At 36.1% G+C, this 25,495-nt stretch overlaps 2 protein-coding genes across 2 annotated transcripts; one reads left to right on the forward strand and one right to left on the reverse strand.

Moving 5' to 3' along the window:
* Nucleotides 1-206: 206 nt before the first annotated feature.
* On the reverse strand, nucleotides 207-19,865 carry LOC100259524 (RNA cytidine acetyltransferase 1). The gene is made up of 26 exons (XM_002279325.4): nucleotides 19,443-19,865; nucleotides 19,265-19,356; nucleotides 17,454-17,625; nucleotides 17,209-17,331; nucleotides 16,722-16,895; nucleotides 16,248-16,358; nucleotides 15,997-16,130; nucleotides 15,769-15,862; nucleotides 14,333-14,431; nucleotides 13,231-13,367; nucleotides 12,945-13,042; nucleotides 12,207-12,330; nucleotides 12,047-12,134; nucleotides 11,861-11,960; nucleotides 11,730-11,782; nucleotides 10,099-10,275; nucleotides 9,964-10,001; nucleotides 6,945-7,038; nucleotides 5,692-5,871; nucleotides 5,488-5,596; nucleotides 5,328-5,397; nucleotides 4,829-4,976; nucleotides 1,870-1,998; nucleotides 1,523-1,648; nucleotides 779-844; nucleotides 207-700 (listed from the first exon to the last, which is right to left on the reverse strand). The coding sequence occupies exons 1-26, from the start codon at nucleotides 19,545-19,547 to the stop codon at nucleotides 443-445; spliced, it is 3,099 nt and encodes a 1,032-aa protein (XP_002279361.1). The 5' UTR covers nucleotides 19,548-19,865; the 3' UTR covers nucleotides 207-442.
* A 391-nt stretch (nucleotides 19,866-20,256) lies between these two features.
* On the forward strand, nucleotides 20,257-25,040 carry LOC100254208 (protein SLOW GREEN 1, chloroplastic). Its single transcript, XM_010654565.2, has 4 exons — nucleotides 20,257-21,026; nucleotides 22,779-22,928; nucleotides 23,207-23,287; nucleotides 24,578-25,040. The coding sequence occupies exons 1-4, from the start codon at nucleotides 20,346-20,348 to the stop codon at nucleotides 24,761-24,763; spliced, it is 1,098 nt and encodes a 365-aa protein (XP_010652867.1). The 5' UTR covers nucleotides 20,257-20,345; the 3' UTR covers nucleotides 24,764-25,040.
* Nucleotides 25,041-25,495: the final 455 nt, after the last annotated feature.

Genomic DNA, 25,495 nt, shown 5'->3' on the forward strand with positions numbered 1-25,495 from the left:
TTTAATTTTTTAATTCACCTACTTTTTGTTCCAAATTCAAAAGTACATGGGAAAAAGTCCATTATCTCCCAGCATCCACTTAACGCCTAAACCAAATCCTCATCGTTTACCCTTCACAACTTGAAAAATTAAGTTGGTGTTTCCTTTAATGGAGGTTTTGGACCATTAAGGTTAAAAAATATAGCAGAGAGATCAACATATAATACTTTTCTCAAAACAGAGCAAACATAAAAACTCAAATAAATAAATAGGAAGGAGAACGAGAAATGCTAGAGTAAACTAAGATTTTTTTGCATCCCCTCGTATTGCTATAACTATAAACCAAACTAGTGGCTGAAATAAATAACACGGAAATTCCCTCGTGAACAAAAACTACACTCAACTTGGCGCAAAACCATAGGGCCAGGCCACGCACCTTGACTTTTGTCCCACCGACAATAAACTAAGATTTCCTTTTCTTGTTTGATTTGGAGCTGTGGTGATCCTTACTACGTTTTTCTCCGCTCTTGTGACTCTTCTCCTGCTTTCCATGCTTCTCCATTTTAGTTCTACTCGACTTCACACTGATGAGACCGCTCGAAGGTAATTTCCCACCACCATTTTGCAGAGCTTTCTCGAAATCAGCTTCTCTGTCTGCAATGGCATACTGTTGGAGGAAATCAGGATCTAGTAAACTCTCTGTCTTTGCTTTCATCCCATCCTAAGGAGATAACGGTATTGGGTCAGTTCAGTTCTTCCAGAATATTATGAGACAGAGGTAGGAGAAATGGAGCATTACCTCGACTTGCTTTGCTGCATCATTGAGATCCTCGTCCACGGAGATAGTGTGGGGTTCCATCACGATCTGAATACAGAATTGAAAAATAAGAGGGAAAGATGATAGTAAGGGTGTGATGTATAGACAGGGAACAATCGGTTTCGTTCAGACAGCATGATCAAAACTGCTTCTATTAAGACACAAACCATTGACGGGCCCTACTTTTTAAGGTGATCGATCCTGCCAAACTGTCAAAATCTAGCATTCCACAGAATCCACACTCACCTCTGACAGCTTTCCCACGAAAAATTACATGGAAATCAAGATTTGATGGTTATTTTAGAGTTCTTAATGTCTTTCTTCCTCCAGACCGTGCCCTATGTAAAAGGCATGCCTGGTTGGCAATAAAAAGCAGAGGCCCAATATGGAGTTCATTCTAAATGGTAATTCTCAAAACCAAGGTGAAGGAACTGCATGAAATTTGGAGCAGCATCTGTCCTTTGAATGTGCAAATTCTCGAAATGAAACTAGCTATAATTCATCCCTTGGAGGGGTGAATCTTTGGACAGGACAACAGAAGCTCTGTATGGAGTCTCAAGTGGATAGGTGGTACCCAGTTATTTTATTTATTAACTAAAGCATCTAATCTATTCCCAGAGAATTTACAAAATAATGATAGCTAGAGATCCAGATGCAATCATAGGATTTAGATTTCTAACAAGTATTTGGATTTAAGAACAGTCTACGGTTTGCTACTCTACTTACTTCTCTTAGTCGAGGTAGGGTTGACTCGATCTCCTTTGAAGCAATACCATAAAGATATTTGTGCAATTTCTTCATAGATTTTATGAACAGAGACAAAATTTGTTGCCTTTCCAACTTTATTTCTCCCTGCAAAATATGAGTTAAAAAGAACATGATTCCATCACCAATCACCACTGAGAATCACATGAAACCATTCTAATATAAGTACATAACAGAAGGGAGACTCTTTTGTTTGAGCCTGACCCAGAACAAGCATCTGGGATATGGCTCATACGAGCTTAAAAGGAAATATGCAAGAGAGAGAGGAAAATCATTCAATCACTGTTTGGACAAGTTGAGAATCTAACCTCAATGTAAGATATGTTTTGGTTCTGCAAACCAATGCAAAGTAAAACGGAAGCCTGAGCATATGATAATGTAACTGGAAGCTTCTCTTGGTAGTATTGATGTACAAGGATAGGAACAAGGTCCAAAATCTGTAAAGTAAAAAACAATTTAGACATACAAATATGCTTGTAAAACATTAAATGAAGAATCCCCATGTTTGGTTAAGATAAGCAGTTTCCACAGTGAATTCTCAAATTTTGTATGCCTTATATTATATACCTTAAGAGATTGATGCTTCTGACAAACCAAACCAGCATGCTATCCCCAACATCATCTTTTAATCAAATCAATAAATTTCAAATTATCATTCCCTGGTCATGCTAATGAACATCAGAGGATCAGTCAGTGCCTCCGCATTTCAGAATGTTGGATTAAAGAGAATTAATCACATCTGTCCATTCTTCATTCACGACTGGGAGATGACTGGTCACATTTGGGAGGTAACAACCAAGATGACCTGCTCATGTTTTGGGAAAGAACCTTTTTTGTGGGCACCATACTCAGATGTATGGGAAAAATCTACCATCCCCTACAGAAAACTATGCATTTGAGAAAGAATTGCTCCCATGAGAGTATTTTTTTTTTTTGATAGGAAACCACGCATGAATATATTGATAGAAAAAGAAGTACAAAAGGAGGATGAGGAATCCTCCCGCCAAAAGTAAAACTAAACAACATGAAAAAATAACAATACACTAGGCCGTCCCATTGGAACTATTGGATCTACATATTGCTAGCCAATCAAGTTGTAATACGTTAAGGGGGATGCCCTTAAAACCCGCTGAACAAAAAGCCCAAAAGGACGCAAGAAAATGAATGGAATCCCAAAGATTCTCTGAATTCCATGAGAGTATTGAAATTGGAAAGCAGAGGTTGCAAGTGAATTCTAGAGGTAGGAGTGATAGAAATTCTCCTGCTCAAGCACCAAGATTTGTTTCTACTCAGAAGCTTTGGAAACCCCCAATTCATTGTGATAAAACAGTTGACTTGAACTAAAAATTATTATTATTGATAGGTAAGAACTAATTAAAATTTATAACCTACATTATATAGACTCCACATTCATGTGTCAGACATGGGTGTGTTTCTCAGTATTAAATTAGTGTAACCTCCAAATCCTCTGTCGCTTCATCACAGCCAACTAGTAGAAATATCTTCCTTCACTCCCCAGGGTTAAAATGATCTACAGCAGAGCATGTTTTTTGAAATATATCAATAAACTGTAAATGATCCAGTAGGTGTGACTGCTGCTCGAGGTTTTAGTGACCTAGCAGCAGATCTGTCTACTTGTAGCAGGTAGAGGTTCTACCTGCCACTGGCCTTCCTCTCCTGAGTCCTCTCTAGATCCATTCTTAACAGCTACCAGGGAAATGGTGGGTTTTTAGTGTTTTGAGTACATGTAGGTTTGGCAACCATGGATAACAGCATCCTTGAGCAACTGTACTTAGACCACATTATGTTCTTTATATTCTAAACCACATCTTCATAATACTATTTTGCAGCCACACCCTCCGTTAACCCCCAACACATCAAGTAAAAATTTCCCGCATTCCCCTACACATCAATCCATGTCCCAACAGCAATTCAAACAAAAAGTAGCTTCCTTAAGAATTAGGAAAAGAGCTTTCATATATCGACCAAAAGATACTTAGAGAAGTCACAAAGATGTCTCAAAGCTCAAGGACACATCTGATAGAGACAAGTGGCAGCTACCTTTAAAAGTTTATCAGAGCACAAAGGAGTGGGCTCCAAGGCCCCAAGCTTTAATTTGGCACTCTCTAGACGATAATGGGCTTAGTTGGGATCTTATATAAGTCAATATGGGTTCAGCCTAGAAAGTACTTTCAGAAATTAAGTTATGTGCTTAGTCAATGGTTAAAGTTACCATTTTCAGTCATTATTGTTGTCATTTTCCAACAGTCTTTAATGTGGTCAGTAATTAGTCCAAGTTTGTCTTTTCAAGTTGCATTTCTTGTGTCTAGTTCCAAGGAGTTATAATTCCCTAGAAAAGTTTTATATAGTAGTTGATTAGTCTTTTGGAAGGAATCAATCAATGAATGAATTTTCAACAGCCAGTTTTTCCTTTGTGAGATGCAAAGAGTACTTGGGTGTGAAGCCTAAGGTTTCTAGGAGTGATTCCTAAGGTCCTTTCAATTATACTCTCCTTGCATTTTACTTTTTGTACTGCATCAACATCTCTTCACCATGTAACAGTCCATCAAAGCCGCCATCTCTGCAGTAAATTAACACCATTGAAGTCTGAATTTTCTTCCATAAGATAAGCATCACCAATGTCCTCCAAAATGCAACTACTAGATTTTTGAATCCCGCACCTATAACAAACTCATCAAAACCTTTGTTTCCTAAATAATTTAAGGAGACACGCCTCGTAACTTCTACTCTCTAGGACCACGGATTAAGAGTCCAACAACCATACTTTCATACCACTGATATTATGTCCGGAAAGACTCCCTTCTTCACAAGTGATCAAAGTCATCTGTCAATGATCTACTTATTATCATATCAATCACCTATCAACAGGTAAATTTTGAGATAATTCTTTTCCATTTTTGTAACTCTTCTCCCCTTGATATGAATACACACACATATAAAAGAAAAACGAAAAATAACATACAAGGAAACTGTAACACGAAGTAATACTAGCTCTTTTATCAGTTCATCCTTAAATGAACTTACACTCTAGTGTGGTGATGCTGATGGCCCACAACTACATGAATTTCAAACATGAGTAGCCAGACCTAAATGGTTGGGTAATACCTTAAGGTTTTGTTCAGTTTAATTGAGGTAAATTTTACTAGATAATTTCAATTCTGGTATAATTCATTACTAATAATATCTAAAGTCATGAGAACCATTTCTGTTTCCATTAGCAACAAAAAAAGCAGCAGGAGATCTTACCATATGGAAATCAGCCAGATTATTGGTATAAGCTTCCAGTCTCTTCATATCATGTGGTGAAAAAATTCCATTTAGCGACGTCAAAAATCCATTTGAGGGAGGCATTGTAGGTTCCACATCCTGGAAGTTGATCTTTGGATCCAATATGCTAAAACATAATAGCTGGTATGAGCATATTGAAGAATAAATGCACTCATAGAAGGGAAGAATGTTGAGTTGAGGTTTCAAATAGATTCAATTCTAAAAACTTTCAGAATGTTTGAGAGAGAAAATGGCAACAGTTTTTGAGAACATGGTTTCTATTATTCTGTTGTCCCCTTTTTTTTTTTTTTTGATAAGTTAAAAAAAAATTCTATTATTCTGTTGTTCTTAATTAAGGTTTGAAGTGGAAAGGGGAGATTGGATGATTTTCATTTTTTCCCCCTTCTTTTAAGCATTGAAAAATACTTTTAAAATTGGATATTGGAAAGCAAAACATCCTAAAAGTACAAATACTAACCTCATGGCAAGCTTATATTCCATCGTCCGAAAACTAGCACCCAGTAATCTAGCAAACCTTCGCTTGAAATCTGGGGGTTAAGGGAGAACTAGCCATGAACTGAGGATCTCTGAATAAAAAATTTAGAGCAAAACAATGATATAAAAAATAATGGACTTGCCTTGGTAAAATGGACCAAAAAACCCCCACTGATCAGATCCGCTAACTTCAATTTCATCATTGTTCAATGGCTTCAGAACCATACATGTGTGCTCACCAGTCACAGTACTCTGATAAAATAAAAGAGTCAGAATTCCAACTAATCCTTGAAAGTATGTATACCATTCATGTAACCAAATTATGGGGTAACATTCATGATCTTCACCTGAATCTGGCCAATGTAGAAAGGGGCAAACTTGTGTCTCCTCCAAAAGCGAAAAAGGTCAAGGGTAAGCCCAAAGGAGACACCAATGTAATGGAGCTTTTCCGGTTGTCGTTCATGAAGATGTACTAGCAGGTGTGGAAGGTCTGTTCGGGGTTTTATATTTTCTTCTAGCAATGAAACCTGTGAGAATAGAATTTCCAGAGTCAAAACACAATATCACTTTGTCCCGTTGATCTCTATGTAAAGTATATACCAACTTATGGCACAGCCTGTGAGTTGTTATTTTGTTTTGAAATCAAATGAAGAGGAACTACATCAGTTCTTACAAGTTTCACATCCATATAGCATGACTCAATTTAAAACAATTAAGCACTATTTGAATATCAGATGAAGCAAAGTGGGTGCTTGAATAACCCAGTTAAGCACATAGGATAAGCAGGTACTGTTTGCATTAACATGTAAGAAGTCAAATGCAGTTTTTTAAGCTCAATAAGAGCATTGATATGTCTGTTTGGCTGGTTTTTAAAGAAACTGCTCGTCTTCAAGAAAGAGCTTTACGTGTAAGGATAAGGTTGCTTCTTTTGGTAGCCGTTCTTTTAGATTATATAAGAAGTTGCTTTATGTTTAATGAAACTTAAACCATTCTAATATTGCCCATAAAACTCATAGCTTGTGCTTCTGGAAAAAGGAAAAAGAAAAAGGGATGCCAAACAAAGGTGTAGAATCTTGCTCTTTTTCCCCCTAATTGATAGGCAAGCAAAAAATGTATCATGTACAGTACCTGGAAAAGAAGTGCACCAAAGTACAAGGGTTGCAAACAAAGGCCACCCAAGAGGCAAAACTAAAAAAAGCGAGTGAAAAAAACAACTCCCTCCCTCAACAAGTGGCCAAGAACCCAACCAATGCACAAAAACAACCTTAGGCATTGACACCTCATCTATAAACACCCTAACCTGCATTAAAAGAGTACAGAGAGATTCAAAACAATTAAACCACGTACATAGCCTACAGGCATCTAATATGATCTAATAAGCCATTGAACCTCAGATACTGAGTGAAATCTTGATGTACAACTCTTATTGTTTGAGAGAAATGAAGTTCTTTAAGACACCCTTTAAAAATACCAAGTACAGGCATCCATAATCAATCAGCTAAGAAAAACAACACCAGCATTGATGATAGACATTCTCACAGATATAAATAAGCATCATTTCTAAAATGGAATGGAAAAATGATGGAGTCTGAAAATGAACCTTCTCTGCCGCTTCTGTAACTCTGACATGTGGAGTCTCAACAGTATTTTCAACATCTATTTCAGAAATAGGAGTCAACTGCCCTTCAAAGTACCTGTAGACAGTAAAACAGTAAATGCCTCCCTGCTAACTCCTTGAATGCATAAATTGTATCCTATCAAAATGAATATATACATATATATAAAGATCCTTGAACTTGTAAATGAGTCCCAATATAAGCCACAGCAATTACAGGCCAGTTGCCAAACCTAGACCAGTCTAAATCATAGATATCCAAAAAATGTCGACATCATGCGAGCCTTTGATCCTATACCATGCCATTACCCCTTATGGATTAAAGAAATTTTGTTGCTAACGCCATATGGATATAGTCTACAGAACCCCCAAATTTTTGTTGCTAATTCCATATTTATATAATCTATGAAAACCCAATTATTATTATTATTCATGTTGCTACTTTTGTTGTTGTTGTTCTCATTGTATTTGATTTTCTTTTCCTTTTAGATATCATACCACTGGATGCCACAGAAAGCCAATATTGTCCACAGATATAACAAAAAATAAATAAATAAATAAATAAACCTCAATGCGCATATTGGAAATCATTTCAATAAACAGTGATAATTTAAAGTAAAATTTTAGAACATTTTCAAATCCAAAGATTTAACTGTGATACAAATCACAGCCAATACTGCAGTGAAGCAAAAAATGGACACACATTGTGTTTGTTAAATGTTTTCTTCCTTTGGTTTAGAGGGAGGAAGTCATCAGAGTGTCAATACCAAGCTATAAAGAGACATGAGAATTTCCAAATTCATAATCTTCATTAGTTTATTCATGCCTACTTAAGGTGGAAGCCATTTATTGCTAAGCTCTTATCCTTCATTTGCAAGTATGAGAAACCTTAATGTCTTTGCTCCGGACGCCAAGGAGAGTTTGTTTAGGATTGGAGAAAATTCAAAGGGATTTCCTTTGCGGAGGTGGGTCTCTAGAGAGTAAGCCTCATTTAGTGAAGTGGGCTATTGTGTGTTTAGACAAGAGGAATGGGGGTCTTGGAGTTAGATGCCTTCATTCTCTAAATATAAATATATATATATATTTTGATGGGTAAACACAAAAGAATACAAGGCATACAGGTGTAGGAAGTATACAATAGGTGTCAAAAGGCTTGGAGCAGTAGGTGCCAAAAGGCAAAAAAGAGCAAAACAAGACGAAAAACAAAAACCTCGCCTGCCCTCACCTAGAGCCCAACCAATCAAAAAAGTCGATTAAAGATAAAGGGTCAGCATCTATATACAACTTTATCCAAGACCATAGATTACACACAAAAGAATACTTCAATCTATGTATTGAAAACTCTTCATTGTCAATCACTATCTTATTTCTTTCTTTCCACACTGCCCAAAAAAGGCATAAAGGAGCCAACTTCCAAGCTTTTTTGTGCTTCTTGCCCACAAAGGACCCAAACCAACCAAGGAGAGTCTCCCTTACTGAACAAGGGAGAACCCAAGTCACCCTAAAGAGAGCAAATAATAACTCCCACAAAACTCTAGTCTTCGTGCAGTGAATTAAGATATGATTAGTAGACTCCTCTTTGGCTAGACAAAAGAAACATCTATTGGCAAGGGACCATCCCCTCCTTTTGAGTTGATCTGAAGTTAAAACTTTCCCCTATGAGGCTTCCCAAGCAAAAAAACCCACCCTTGGAGGAACATAGGGGCTCCAAATTATTTTTCTTGGAAACCGGACCGTACTTCCCGACTCCTCAGCACTGTAAAGAGACTTAACTGTGAAAAATCCACATTTTGTCTTCATTCTTTGAATAAGGCCCTCCTTTGCAAGTGGAATTGGCGCTTTGCCACCAAAAGGGATGTCTTCTAGAGAGAAATTATTTATGGCAAGTATGGGGAAATGAAAGGGGGTTGGTGATCTAAGGATGTGAGGAGTAGCCATGATGTTGGGTTTTGGAAGGCCATAAGGAACTTGTGCGAGTTAGAATCCAGCCAAATTTCTTTCTCAGTGGGCAATGGGAGAAAGATTAAGTTTTGAAAAGACAAATGGTGTGAAAGTGAGCCTTTGTGTGATTCGTTCCCCTCCTTATTTTCCTTATCTAACTCTAAAGAGGCTTGGTTGGCGAACTTGTGGATGCACTCTAATGGAAGGGGTGCTTGGTTTCCTATTTTCTCTAGATCCCTCAATGATTGGGAGTTTGAGGCTGTGGAGTGCTTTTTGTCAAGGCTTCAAGATAAGGTGGTGGTTGTGGAAGGGGAGGACAAGTTGTTGTGGGCAGCAACAAAGAGTGGATCCTTCTCTATTAAGTCCCTCTATTCTATTCTTGAGGCAGGAAGGGTAGAGGCTTTCCCTTCTAATGTAATATGGAATGCGTGAGTTCTTCCTAAGGTAAGCTTCTTTGCTTGTGAGGCATTGTGGGGGAAAGTTTTGACTTTAGACCAACTACAAAGGAGGGGATGGGTTTTAGCCAATAGAAAATTCAACTATGTCTTTACTCGATTTTATTGATTGGTTGGGGTCGGATTGAGGGATGAAGTATTTTTGTTTTCCCTATACTTTTTGGTGCTCTTTGGCGGCCATGTGTATCATGGTGCACCCCTTTTGGTGCTTTTTATTAATACTATAGCCATTTACCTATCAAAAAAAAAAAAAAAAGGTATGAGAAAACCTTAATGCTTAGATCTTCAAGTTGCAAAGTACATGAGGTACAAAGTATAGATTGATTAAGTACTAAAATCCAGTATTTTCCCTTGCTTTTGTTTTATTAGCGACCATTATCTATGGAAAACAAGGAAAATGACATCACATGGATTTGGTTACTAGAAAGCAATGTGAGCACAACTGAAGCCTACAAGTTTTTTATTTTATTTTTGAACATTTTGTTCTCTCTATTAATGTAAATTGGAGTAAGCATACACTCAAATTCTCTCATTACACTTTCCAATAGGGCTTCAATATGTTCAGCTGTGTAATGACAAAGCACACAGAAAGTGAATGAAGTTCATACCTAGTTAAAAGTTCCACTGCAGCTGAACCATATCCAAGCTGCAAAAGGAGAAAGAAAAAGGGATGACCTTTTTACAAGATCTAAAGAGAATCTACCCAAAAAACTCAATTTAGCATGCATGAAACAAAGAATTACCCTCATGGCACTTGGATGGGTGGCAATTCGAACAATGCGAGCACCTGAAAGAGTTGGGAAAACTGTGTCTTGGAATTGCTCACAGAATTTCCAAGGTATTTGGTCTCCAAAAGGTTGACGACCATCACTTAAACTTTTGATTGCAGATTTACGAGAAATATGTCCTTCAAGGCATACCTGTAGATAAAAATGATAAAACATATGATTCCACTCAGTGTATTGACTATTAGAACAATAATGCTTAAGGTATCTCACAGGCAATATCAATTAAAGCAGATTGCTGACCATTACATCTGCATCACAATGTTTCAAGGAACCACTATAAACTACAAATTGCTCTTGGGTGTGTAGACAGCTACTGTTTTGTTTTTGGGTCCTGTATACCTTGAGTCGCTTTTTTGGCATCTCTTTTTAATATATTTTCTTCTTCATCAATCCAAAAAAAAAAAAAAAAAAAAAACAATGCAATAGTGCAAACTTTTTAGAGGGGTGGTTAATTAGTCCAAAAATATCTCCTTCCAAAGATCAAGTCTGAAAAGTTATTTTATTGAGTTTGGCCAAGGACACAGTGAGAATGTCCAATCCAGTCTTCCCCTTAAAAGTAACTTCTTAAAGATGTATCTTCTCTCCCTATTGTGTTTTTTCATCACATTTCAATCCATCATCCTGAACATTATCAGATGTCACTGTAGTTTCTGAGAATAATGCAACAATATTTTTTTATTACAAAAAATGCAAAAAATGTAAGCTTATAAAGAGGACACTGCTTTGTCCAAAAATGCCTTCTTCCAAAACTCACTCCTGAGAAGATATTCTCTAGAAATTCCATATTTTAACACAGTGAGAATAGCCAATCCAACCTTCCTCCTACTGTGATTTTTTAATGTATCTTCCCTCCCTCGTGTACTGTTCCTCCTTCTAATCCAAGCCATCATGCTTTAAATTATCAGATATTGCAAAAATTTCCCCCTAACTCCACCAATTTGCAATCTAGGAATGGCAAGGATATATCATGCTTTCATCTCCATGCTCTATCACAAGGCTCCTGTACAGCTCTACAATCTTCTTTTCTAGGAAATCAAACATGACAAATTTATACTTTTAATAATCACCAGTCCTGAAATGTTGCATAATCCCTAAGATGCATGCCAGATAACTGTTGCCCACCTAGAACACTGACAAGTAAACTCCATCAGTTTATTATACTAAATTATATATTTCTACATTAATTTTTAAGAAAAAATTAATTCAAAAGCACTGAATACTTTGCAAAAATATGTCAGAGCCAAATTTGTTTCAAGAATTATGCCTGTCTACTCTATTATTATGTCATAAGCAAGATGAATTATTACCAAAACCTTTTAACTCCAAAAAAAGTATAAATATCTCATATACGATCCAGTATCATAAGGAAGACTATGGCAATAAAACGTTGAAAGAATCATTACAAATATCCGCAGAAGCAGAAAAGGAAAGCTCATAACATCAGAGTTTTCCAGCATCAATTTTCATGAAATAGAAGTTGCACAATGTATGGGACACAATAATAAAAGGACTTAAAATCTTATCACAATACTAGCGCAAAAACTAGGAAGACGAGCAAAAGTATGCTGCATAAGAAAGATACCAACCTGAATGACACACAAAATATCAGGAAGGTGGTTTTTTGACTCGTCAACAGGGCCTGCATAGATTGTGTGATTAGAATTCTATCTCAGAACAAATGACATAATAATAACAATCCAATAGAGAATAAATATACCAAGTAACACAAACAAGTGGTGAGCTGGAGCATCAGCCATTAATTGTAAATCATTTGGAGAATTTTTGTAGTGAGAAGCAACATAAAGGGCCATCATTCGCTGCAAAGTTAATAATACATGAGCAAAAGTTTTTCACAAAATAAGGAAAAAAAATGAGAATCATTACCAGATTGACAAGTAGTTACCTGCAAAAATAACTCACTGTCCTTGTGATAGGAGAAAAGAGTATCTCGATTAACATAGTAGAGATCACACTCACTGGGTGGAGGTAACCTGGTTGCAACAGAGAAAGCATGAATAAAGAGAAGGAAAAGGTTCACAGGTTTTCGATAATCAACTTCCTACCGGCTAATATTAGGAATGGAGTTTGCAACATCCAAGCAAAGTAATGTATTCAGCCATGATTCAATTGGATCACCAGAAGCATATCTGATAGATTCACTCAGTTCTATCTTTTTGAACAGACGACCTACAATTGAAGGAAATTGAGAGCTGAGCAAATTTTTGAAACAAAAAATACAGAGACACAAGTTCATACACACATATAAAATGTTCACCCACAAGGTCCAAAGATCCAAATTTGTGAACCAGGAAAGAAGTGCACTAATTATCACTTTTCTTCCAACATGCGATTTTCAATTTTATCGACACGAAAAACTATACTAGAAATTTGAAAGGATTAGCTAGGTGAAGTGTTAAATCCAATTTTACAGAAGCATAAGGATTAGAATGAGAGCAGCAGCACAATAGACAAAATATATGTTATTTCAGGATGGTAGGAGCAGTGCCAAAATAGATCTTGAAGTTCACATGGTCAAGGTTAAATTATCAGCATCTATATCAGAAAAGAAGAAATAGCCTAGATTGGATGAAAGGCATCTAAATCCTAACAGAATTCAATGATACCTCCAAACTCCACTTATTAATAGGAAAATACATATATACAGAGGTACAAATGCACCTCAACACGGGATGACCAATGACCTTAGATTATGTGGTTCATCAAAGCCACTCTCACTGAAAGGCATGCATGTAAAATTTTGATTCAAAGATCTAATAAAGCCAACTGAAGCCCAGAAATACCAGAAAGGGAGTTTTCCACACTCTTCGTAGGCATTTGACTTTGCTCCTCCAATTGCTGAAGAAGTTTTAGTGATAAGGACCGACCAGTACCTTCATAGCTTTGAGTAAAAAACAAAAAGTATATCAACAGTTAAATCTTTAGAAGACATTAAAATTACTTGAAGAACACACAGAAAGATTTACATTGGGTGGACAAGGAAAATACAAGTTCTTTCGGCAATGTAATGGCCACTGAAGCACAACTTATGACATGATCCAATAAGAAATTAATAGAGACAAACCATACCCATTTACAGTAGATGAAAGGAAAACTAGATAAGGACCAAGCAAAGACTTGACAACTGGCAATGGAATAGCTGCTGCTTCATCAACAACCAACAGTTCAACCTGGGAGAGCTTTTCATGTTCATGTGGTTGTATATACTGCCAAGACAATAAAGAAAATTGATAATAGATGCATGAGGTGTTAAGCACATATAAATATAAAGAAAAGAATATTCAAAAGGTACTTGATAACATGCACATTGGAACTGGTGCTGACGCATTCAGGCATAAATCTAGCATTTCATTTTATTTTATTTTTATTTCCGTATTTTTTTTATAGGCAAATGAGAAGATGTATTAAAAGCGCCTAAATTGAAAGGTGAATGTAAATTGATCGACTTAAAAGTTCAAAAAATTCAAAGAAGAAATACAAAGCAGTCCTCATTCCAAAATCTTTCAAGGCAAAAATGGTATAAGAAAGGAAAAAATAACAGAGCATGGACAAATAACAGAGGATGGAATCTGAAAGCTGCACCTTGTGAAGATTGACTATGTTTGTCAATTTTGTGGCCAATTTAGAAACAGACTAATCAAAAGAAATTTGAACGCATAAATGGTCTGAAGGAATTGCTCAAAGTGGTACAGAGGGAACATTTTATTGCCTTCTTGAGCTAAGTAGTATAAGCACAAACCATTTGAGGAAGAAACTCTTCACACACTTAGCATGTATTTTTCAAAAAAAATTTGGTATACTAGTGATGTGAGTTAGCCAAATCCATAAAGCAAAATGGAAGCATCCACTTCCTTTTTAAATTGGTACTAAACCATAAATATCATTTAGATCTCCTTGTCACAATGCATTCCATTATCCTGGCTTGTGTATTCGTCTAACTAACAAACATAAAAATGAATCTTACTATGCCCAGATCCAATCTCCATGTAGGATATCTAATACAAGTTTCCAACTACTGAAAAAATGTTTGAGAAGTAGATAAACTACTGCAACAGCCTTATAGTTACATAAAAGAGTAACTCCATGAAGACCTAGTCTCATCGTCGATACTCCACACTTTTCAAATGGAACAAAAACATATCATATGAAAAGTGTGTCCATAGTCACCCACCTGAATTGTTTGTCTGTGCTGTCTGTATATATTGATTCGAACAGTTGCTTTTTTGAATTCAGGGTTGGTACTTTTCACTACATCATAATCTATATGCTCCTGCAAGCATAAGTTGCAACAGTTAGTTTAATGTATTATGCAGAAGATTGTGACATGTGTAAATGGTGAACCGTTTCCAATACATGTACAGAAACTGAAACAATAAATGACCATTTTAGAGAGATGCATAAAATTTGCAAAAGAAAATGTTTTGAAAGTCACAGATGTCGGTCTAATTTTTTTTACTTTAGAAGAGGAATTAGTCTCATTTTTCTGAGCATTGCTTGTGTACATTGTGTGTATATGTGCTGCACCTCCTCTTTTGTTAGGCTGTTTTAATACGCTTTGTTCTTTTGCCTATTAAAAGAATTAAAAAAAAATGCAAATCAAAATGTTTCAAAGTCACAGATACGCACAATCACAATTGGGGACTGAGCTTATTTGTGGAAGCTGGAGCACATAAGTATCTAGCAGTTGCATGCCTTCAAAAGGAAACATATCTAGCAGTTATACAGGCCATAAGGGATAAAGAGATCATGGACCTCACCATAATAATATCAATGGCATAAATGCCCTTCAACTCATTGAAATAAGATTTACACAACAGTTTTAAGACCATAACCCTTTTTTGGGTAAGAAATGAACCAAGATGGCTACCTTTCCAATGCTGTAGGTTTTTCTCTAAAGGCATGCTATGGTGAATGGGTTAAGAAAAGAAAAAAGAAATAAACTTTGCAATCTAGGTTCCTGGGCAATCACACTTAGAAAGGAAGTCCGAAAGGCTCAATTAGATGCTGAGAACTGTCAAAAAAATCTGTTACTAATTCTAAAAGATTACATAGGTTTACATAACTTCATAGGAATCCCTTCCCCAATAGAATAGAAGCTAAAAGAACTGGAATTCCCAGACCAACTTCTACAAATTTGAAGCTAACTTTTACATATAAATATTGAAAATTCAAACTGTTGTGAATATTTTGCCATTGACAATCTAATTTTGCAAAAGTTCAACTGTACTTGAAGTTTCTAGCTTGCAATAATACATTAATGGATAAAATTTACTCATTTCTTCCAAGTATTAAAAGAATTGTATGAAATCTTGTGTTCACAATACAGAAAATAATGAATCCACTCCAAGAAGACTCAGACCCTTTCCTGCTGGATTGGCATGTTGGAAAGAAATGGAAAACAATAATTTGTTAAAACCACAGTTTCAAGAAACTCTCCAGAAATCTGTTCTTTGAAGAGAGAAATTACAGCAGAAATAAAAAGTAAAACCGGAATTCTTTGTCTGCTACAAGAGTCAGCAAAAACTTGTTTACAAATAATAATATGATTAGCAAGACTACACATTTGAAGCTTTAATAATTTATTTTAAGGGATAGAAAGATCAATACCTTGTATTCAAGTGCATCAAATCCCTTGCAAATGAATTCGAACAAAGTCTTCAAGTTATCAGGGCTTGGGGCAGTTACAAAGATATTTGAATAACTATAAGCATAAATTTCTTTTATCAGAATGTAACAAATTCAAGATGGAAACAGAAAGGCACAGGAAAAGGAAAAAAAAGGATAACTAATAATTAAAAAAAAATTAAATAAGAATATGTAGCTCAAGCATATTACCCTGCAGCAATCGCTCCAGCAACAGCTAGACCAAGGGCCGCTGATTTACCACGGCCACGAGCAGCAAGAGACACAACTGTGCTACGAAGTGCCTTATCCAAAATTGCATCAAGAAATGTGATAACAGCTTTTCCCTATTCAAACATTGTAACAATAAGTAAAGTCAGCAAATTCTTGTTAAAGTGATAATCAAGTTTGTAATCACATGTTTGAGAATTAAAGACTTCACACCAGTTAGACAAATAAGTTACCTGATCCAGTGTACAACATTTCTTAATCAAAGGACCAACAGGAAAATCTTCATTTAGTTGTTCTTTCAGATTCTTCAGGTCTCGTTCTGCTTCTGAAAGTCCTTCAGAGTCCTTTAATCACGAAGCAAGAGACAAAGAAAGTAGATATGAAGAACTATACAGGAACAAGAATACTTATGATCAATCAGCTTTGTTACTTCACATAATGAAAACTAACTATCAATTCCATAGTTAAAAACATGGTAACCAAATATTAAACAATTTCACAAGTAGTGGAACGATACTTTGAAAGAAAAAATATGCACTCTAGTACCATTCAGCACATTTTTTTCATTTGGGGTTCTACTAAGCAAAGAATTGACTAAACCAAAGAAAAAGTTCACATAAACAGTTGCAATAAATTTATTTATCAAAACATGCATTGCAAAATTTTAATTCTCCAGTAACCTCTAAGTTATAGAAGTGAGAGGCTACCTCTTTAACTGGAACTGCGGTAATTGACCTTATGTGAGATGAAATTGGTAAAATATTCAGCTCATCATCCATAATAACACATGCTTTGCATGACGCAAGTGATAACAAGAAACGCTCATTAAAGCGACCCGCAGCCTCAGAATGGGATTCTGTACGAAACCTCTCATGAACATCCTGAAATTATCAAGTCTGCTGTAAGTTTTAATAATGAGAAATGATAAGTTATGTGTTCCTTCCAAACATTAAAGCAATATAAGTTTTGGAGTAATAGTTGCATAAAAAATGAGCAGAACCAAATTCTTGTTGGCCATAATTATGTATGGTAAAAAAAAATTATGGAAAGCCTTTTTCCAAGTAATGAGCTCAAAGAAGAATGAAAACAAATAAGACTAGAACAAAATAAAAATCTTGTCTCTTTTTTTTCCGGCTATTTCAAATGCCAAAAAACCAAAGCTATTATGTCAGCACTCTTGTATGTGATACATACCATAACCATGGTGTACAGACTGGTGAGGGAGGATAGAGAACGGAGCAGCAACACAATCAACCCACCACCCTCTACTGTTTCTATTGTTCTTGCTAGCAGATTTGGTGTCAAAGCCTCAAAATCCTACAAATAATCCAATAGAAACACTTAGAAACAACAAGACTCAATGAAATCAATATTATACAAACCAACAAAATTAGAATGTGGTGGTGTCAATTAAATGACAGCAACAACTGGCAATCTACCTGTAATACACACATGCCAAATGTATTCCCTAGAATTCTCTCTGAGTCCTTGTACAAGCAATATGTTAATCCTCCACTTTCAACAAAAAGTGAAAAGGGATCAACCTTCTCAGGATCCAGCAGTCCCCTTTGCATTAACTTTTTAACCTGCTTTGCACGTTTTTTCTTGTGACTGAAAAAATACAACCAAACTAATCACAATTGTGCTGGCAACTATCATGAGCACAGTAAAAGGAGACCATATTAAATACTATGCTAACATTGAGAAAATATTTTGACTATTAATTTTGAATTTCCTAAAGGTGACTCAAGAAAAGATCAAACAAAATTAAATATAACCAGGCTGATCAGCAATTAGGATATCTAAATGTGTTTACAAGTTAACTATGTGATCATGATGCATTCCAAAACTAGAAGATATTTGGATGTTACTTCAACACTAGTTTTCTTTCTTATGCCGAAATGAATCCCTATAACCACCAAGGGCATATGTGTGCCCATACACATATTCCATGCACATGAAAAGAAATTGGCACACACAAATGAAACAAATATAACCCAGGGTGTAAGGGATGGCAATTGCTTTGTTGACAAAATTAGCATGGAGGGGGAAAAAAGATGTTGAGATAGGATGGCTTGCTTGGAACTATGAAGTTGCATTTATTTAATGGAAATGGCTAGTAAATTTACATTTATGTCATGGAAATGACTAAGAAAACTAACCCCATTTCTTCCTGTGACCTACCATAATACACACCCTCAAACTCTATCTTCATCATATGGTTATCCTAGTTTTGTAAGTGTCACCCTGTCCACTTAGAATCGATTAAGAGATCAACTTTGGAGATCAAACTTCAAAAGTAGGACCAACTTCCTGTTTACCCAAAAAAGAACCCAAATCTTACAAGCTTAAGCTTTTAGATTTACCAATTAAAGGTGATAACAGATACCAGTTAAAGCTTTTACAAGCATGATATACTAGCTAAATACCAATGACATGCTACAACTAAGAAGACCATTCAAAGTCCTTAACCTTGATTGGTGCATCCTATGTAGGAAGAGTGGAGAGACGATTGATCATCTCTTCCTACATTGTCCGATTACTTTGAAATTATGACATAGGATATTCTCACAGGCTAGGATGGTGTGGGCTCAGTCAAACAATATTTGCGATATGATTGTTATTTCTTTCAAGTGTTTTGGGAACTCAACTAGAGACAAAACTCTTAGAAAGATCGCTTGTGTCGCTTTATTGTGAATTGTGTGAAGACAAAGGAATGTTAGGATTTTTTAGGATACTTGGAATATGTCTGAGATGATGTGAGACTTGCTTCATTTTTGTGTTTCTTTTTGGGCCTATTGTACTAAGATTTTTAAACCCTTTCCTTGAATTATAATTCAGGTTAGTTGCCTTTCGATACGTACACCTTAGGGTTGGACCTGTATGGTGAGGTTCCTAGATGAGCTTTAAGAGATGTTACATTTATATAGGCCTTTTTGTTCCTTCTGTATAGTCCTCTTTGTATAGTGGAGGTTTCTTTGGGTCGTTTGATCAGGTTTTTATATCAAGAGGAGGATTTCTCATCCATCTCCTGTTTTTATTCACTTTTAATTAAAGGTGATAACACATAGCAATACAATGCAAGCAAACTTTCATGAGTTATACTAACTTCATTTAATCTCTCAACTCACAAACATTGATTGAATCGCCTTTTTCCAAACCCTAGCCACTAGGAGCCCAATGAAGCCCACACTGCCACATTCATTTAAGAAGTTGAGTTCCAAATTCAAGAAAAAAATCGGAAGCTAACCTGCTAAGTTCAAGTTTGTCCTTGTAACACCACAAAACAGTAGGTCTAGATTTGATCACCGCCTTACTCAACATGTAGTGAAGATTCACAATCTGTTCAAATCAAAACAGGATTAGCAAACGCGACATATAAATAATATAAGAAAGAACGGAGAGTAGCGAGTAGTGGCAGAAAGTGCCTGGTCACGAGACTTGTCGCCGATAATAACGAACATAGAACGGTGTCTAGTTTTGACGCCGTTTTCGATCAGAGTTCTGATGCGCTCGTCCACTTTCTTCCTCATTTTTAGATACTCTAGTCACAAATAAAATTATTGCGCTGAAGCTAGGCGAGGAAAGTATCCAGCGGATGGGCGGCCGCAGAAAGAGTGGCAGTAGCGGCGGCGGGTGGCTGAGCACGCGCGGCCGAGTTGTAGGTGGAAGACGGTTTGGTTCGCCGGAGACAGAGCGTATTTATCCGGCGGCGAATCCGGAGATAGAAGACAGTCGGTGAGGCGGGGAGAGCGGCGGTCGTGAACTTGCTGTTGAGAGACGTTTTATTTGTAGAAGAGAAAAAAGAGGAGGGCAGAAGCGAGCTCAGGGGAACTATTCATATTATTTTCTTTTTGGAAACTAAATAAAAATATATTCTGTTATTATTGGGGTAACGTCATGCCGTGGGCCAAGCCCAACACAGAGAAGACCCAACCCAAAAATCCGAAAATGTTACAAGCTTGCACTGATTAAGGGGTGTTTGGTTACTAGAAAAATGGCGGAAAATGAAACAGAAAATGTTAAGAAAATTTATGAGAAAATTATGCTTTAGGGGTATATAAAACTAATAATGGGCTTAATGTCGTGTAAAATTAAACTAAAGAGTTAATAAATATTTATAATTGAATTAAAAGATTTGATTTTTTCATAATGTCAAAAATACCCATTATTTTTTAATAATGTCAAATATATCCTTAGATATAAAAATGTATAAAATGAATTTATATTATATATTAAATTGAGAAGCATAAAAATTTATAAAAGATAAATCCTAAAACCCCAGGCTCTCAAGTCTCAACTGCCTCTCCACTGTCCCATTTTCGATCACGATGGGTTCTTCTTCTTCAATCACCACTGTCTCACTCCACTATCAACCGAAATCTCACCTTTTCAGGTCTTCAAAACCCGTCTCCTTCAACCCGCTCGATCTCCACAGGTCACTCTCGCTCCCATATCACTCAACCAAGCTTCATATTTCCCCAAAACCCTCATATATCTCCACACCCTTTTCTCAATTCCATGTTCCCAGGATACCCACTTCAAATTTCTCAAGGATTGCCAATCATCTTATCCCAAAGGAGGAAATTTTCAAATTTTTTTCAGAAAAAGTTGTGGTTTTTCTTGTTGGGTCAGTCATTTTCATGTGGTGTCTGGGTGCTAGGCCAGCAATGGCATTACCTGCTCATATGGGCAGATATAGTTCAAATGTGGAACAAAAGAGAGATGCCCAGGATAGTGAGAGTGAACATGACGACATGTATGCGAAGATATTGGAGAAGGACCCAAGGAATGTTGAAGCATTGAAGGTGGTTTTGTATGGGAAGATGAGGAGAGGGAAAACAAAGGAGGCTGTGGAGTATGTGGAGAGGTTGATTGACATTGAACCGGACGAAGTTGAATGGAGGCTTTTGCAGGCGCTTTCTTATGAGATTATGGGGCATCTGAGTAAGGCTAAAAGGCTGTTCAAGGAAATTTTGAAGGAGAGGCCACTGCTGCTCAGAGCTTTACATGTATGTTCTCAATTAAGTAATCTTATTTGTGTTAGTTTAACATTTGTGCAGCTTTCTATATACTTGAATTGAATTTATTGTTGTTTTTTGTGCTTAGAAAGGGGTGTAAAATGTAGCTAGTTAGATACGTACTGAATCACACGGTCATATCTCGTTTGACTCTAAATAGAGTTATAAGTCGAAGATAATTACTAAGGTCTCTCAGGAATGTGAAACATCTGACCTTATATTTATTTGGTAGGCATAATTTCACCAGGCTGCATTATGAATCTATGCTGGGAATGTTGGTGGGTTCATTTTGATCACCTAATTTATTTAATCAATTTTTGTTTGAACTTTAAACAAATCATTTAGGAAGGGTTTACTCTCCTATTTTACAAGAAGTGGTCATTGTACAAGAAAGAAGAAGTGAGGAGAGGGTAGGTCGAATTGCCTCGCCTGCTGAGAAGGATTTATAAAAAGGGAACAACAGTCAGAAGGATCCATATTTGAACCATATCTTAAGTGGGTTCATGGAGCATCTCTCCTTGGTTATAAAGGACCATGGTGCCACTTCTGAGACACCTGAATTCAGTCTGTCAGTTGAAGTCGGTTTGGGTCTGTGAAGAGTTGCTGCAAAGGTTGAAGCCAGTGGGGTATGATTTCCATTTTGGATGTCATTCATGGAAACCTGTTCTGTACTCATTCTTGCCACCTGCTATAGCTTTGTTTTTTTTTTTTCTTTCCCCTCTTCAAATTCGAAAGAAATCAATCGGCTGGATCAACCTCTTGCAGTATATCGATTCATAAAGTTGATTTATGCTCTATGATCTTTACTAGTTTTATCCCTCTTACATTTCCTCTTTCACTGGCACGTGGGAACCTTGAAATTGATTAAATGATGCCACAAATTGATGGATCTTATCGATAGGTTGGGTTGAGCCGTTTCTTTAGGGAAGTGGCGTGGCAGTCTTTTTCATTCCTGTTACTGTTCTAAATGCTGGTTGTCTATGCCCCATGTACATTATGTTGTGCCCTCTTCTTTTAAAAAATCTGTTTTAATTTTCTTTGTCACAGAGATTAGTCTCAATTGAAAAAGGTATGGACATGAGTCTTTGGTAACCAATGTGATAACAAGGCGATTAACATGGAGAAAAGGCCTGTAATAGGAATTTCCTTTTCTCGTAGCTGTTTTTCATGTGCATATTTACTGAATTTCTCTCATCCATGAATTGTTGGAAAGAAATACATCTGAATCGACTAAAGGTTGTGAATTTTAAGTTGTGTAGCCTGTCTTCATGCTTGCTACTTGTTCAAGGGGTTATGACCCTTATAAAGTTAGTATCAATAGCAAAAACATCTCTATCCATACAACAATAATTCAATATGTTTAATGTCATTTAGGTATGCATCATACTTCTAAAGGAAGATTTGCTTTTAAAAGTCACTAAAATGGTTTCCTATGTTCTATTTGCAACACATGCCAAACCATGCGCTAGTTTGTTAAACTACTTTGAGTCTTAAAGAACTTAAATTTCTTTAAAAGAGTCTCATTTCCTGGGCTTGGAAGTGCCTAGAGCGACTAGGGCACACGAATGTACAAATATTTCAACTATATACAATTTTTTATTTTTTATTTTCTAATCAGGATACAAGTTTATAGTATATCAAAGATTGTGAATTACCATTTTGTGGACACTAATGGCTAGTTCTTTTTTCAGGGGTGATCTCTTGTAGACACTAACCTCGTTGCTTGTATCTCTTCTTCTATAGGGTTTGGCATTGGTGATGCACAAGAACCATGAGGGCCCAGATGCCGTGTTTGAGATGCTAAATAATGCTTTGGAAGTTGCTCGTCATCAAAAAAGAGTCACTGAGGAGAGAAGCATAAGGATTCTAATTGCACAAATGCATGTTGTACAGGTAATAACCAGTCCCTCAACAGCTCAACTTTAGGAATCCATTAACCTGTTCTATTTTGGGGTCAGTGGTAGGATATCCCATGAAAATAATTCCATTAGCTTGTCCAAGTGATGGCACATATCCATCCTTTAAATTGGAAGCAGTATAAGAATAGTGACTGCAAGCAGATATATGCATGCTGTGTATTGGATCGGTAGGACCCATGGCCTTGAAGATGGGATGTACCTATGATTTTCTCAATCACAACCTATTATTACATTCACATCTACACATTTCAGGGAGACTTGGAGGAGGGCTTGAAGAAATTTCAAGATCTAGTTGATGAGAATCCTCGTGACTTTCGGCCTTATCTTTGCCAGGTAATGAAAATACTTGCTTACTTGCTGCTATTGGGATCTGGTAAACATGATCTTTGACACTCTCTTTTGTCAAAAGTTTCATTGCCTGTAATGGTTTGTTTAAGGTTTCAAAACTACATGGATTTTTTAAGTCTCCCTTAGAATTTTCCTATTTGTTGGGGAACCACCTCTTAATAAGAGGTCAAGAACTAAGCCTCAACCTACCCTCCACCAGTGGCCAAACATTGGCTGATGTTTGAAGTTGTATTATCAAACAAAAATGTTGTTTGCCACTTTGTTCTCTATATGAAATCATTTTTCAGTAAAAAGGGGGAAAAAGAAAAAAGAAACAGGAAAAGGAACTAGTAAGAAATTGGCTGCTAACAGGATTAGAAGGATAGGGTGGTTTGGTTGGGACCAAAGATTGAAAATTCACACCCAAAGCCTTTTATTCTTCTATGTTGCTGGAGAAAAATCGAGCCTTTCCCCATGGATGGAGTTTGAAATTTTTGAGTTCCGATAAAGGCTTGGGATGCTACTTGGGGAGGATTTTGACTTTGTATCAGCTTCAAGGGAGTGAATGGACCTTGGTGACTAAGTGCTATTTATGCAAAGACAGAAGCAAATTAAGTGGATTATATCTTTCTTCATTGTGCTTAGACAAGGGTTTTATGGCAGCTACTTTTCTCTTTCTTTGGCATAGCTTGAGTGCTGCCTCAATTGATTTGTGAGGTTCTAGATTGGAAGGGTCTTTTGCAGGGAAAAATTGAGGAAGAAAAAAAAAAAAGAAAGAAAAGCTTGGAAGCCCCTCATTTTTGTATTTTTATTTTATTTTAGGATTATTTGGAAGAAAAAACTTGTAGATCATTTAAAAACATGGAGCAAATGTACCAAATGCTCAATTCCTCACATCTTTCTACTCTTGATGTGGGTTAGAAGGTTTTTAGATGTGATATCAGTGTCTATGGTAGTTTTGTAGATCAGATGAGTTCTCATTAATGGAAGGGAGTTCGTTTCTTTTTCTTTTTCTTTTTTCTCGTCTTTTTTTCCTCCTTTTGATGTCCTTTGTTTTTTACCACCTTTTTTTTAATCCAAAATATTAAGAGAAACATACTGGAAAAATAATTAAAATGTATAATGTAATGGATAGGATAGCCAATCTTGAACTTTAAGTCCCAATTCTGATTCTTGGTCAAGAATTGAGTCTTTTGTAACAAACTGGCACTTGAGCCAAAAAAAAGAAGGAAGAAAGTGAAATTCATCTGTTTTTAAAATTTGATAATGGAATAACCCATCTGTGAATTGTGGCAGGGGATAATCTACAGTCTGCTGGACAAAAAGAAGGAAGCCCAGGAACAGTTTGAGATATACCGGACTCTAGTACCAGAAGAATTCCCCCAGAGGGGGTTCCTTAACGATGTTGTATCAGCAGCAAAGGCAAAATCCCGAGAACGGTTCCATAAGGAGTTTCAGGCAGAATTCTCAAACATAAGGTAGGGCTTTTGCTCCTCTCATCACAGATTGAGCTGGTAATTATCTGCCCTTAACATCATTTGTACTGGGAGGAAATGCATGTGAAGATGCAGACTCTGAACAATGTTCCGATGGTTATACGCTAACCGATGAGTTTTAGCTCTGAGTTTTAAGTGAGGTAAGGAAATGGATCGGGTTCTTTGTAATCAACTGTTTTATCAGAGGAAAAAGAAGTTGAAAAGATTGTGATATGCAAGTTGGAATTTGGCAATTTCAATCTCCATCTCCATTATTTTTGCTAGTTTGAATTTTGTTGTTTTTAATTCATCCTTGTATATATATATATTTTTCCTTTTTTTATTTATTTATTATTATTTGTAATGGTAGTTCATATAGAGACATTTATCCTGGGAAAGCACATGCTACATGCTACTAATTTTCATGTAGTGTGAGTCTTATGTAAGGGTTTAATTATCCCACAATATATCTGTTTTTTATTTTTTATTTTTTATTTATTTATTTTTTTTTTAATCAATCTAAGGTATAATATAGCAGAAAGGGTATGCCCTGTTTGGTAGTTGTAAAAAACATTTTTCAAAAATCAAAATTTGAGAAGTAATTCTTAATTATTTTAAAAATAAAATTTGATTTAAGAATTTAAATGGAAAAAATAGTTTTTTATTTGTATTTTATAATTAAAAAAAACTTAAAACATTTTAAATTTATGTAAAAATAATATATTTTTATAACAAATTC

This window comes from Vitis vinifera, chromosome 7 (genome assembly GCF_030704535.1).
Source record: "Vitis vinifera cultivar Pinot Noir 40024 chromosome 7, ASM3070453v1".
NCBI classification, from domain to species: domain Eukaryota; kingdom Viridiplantae; phylum Streptophyta; class Magnoliopsida; order Vitales; family Vitaceae; genus Vitis; species Vitis vinifera.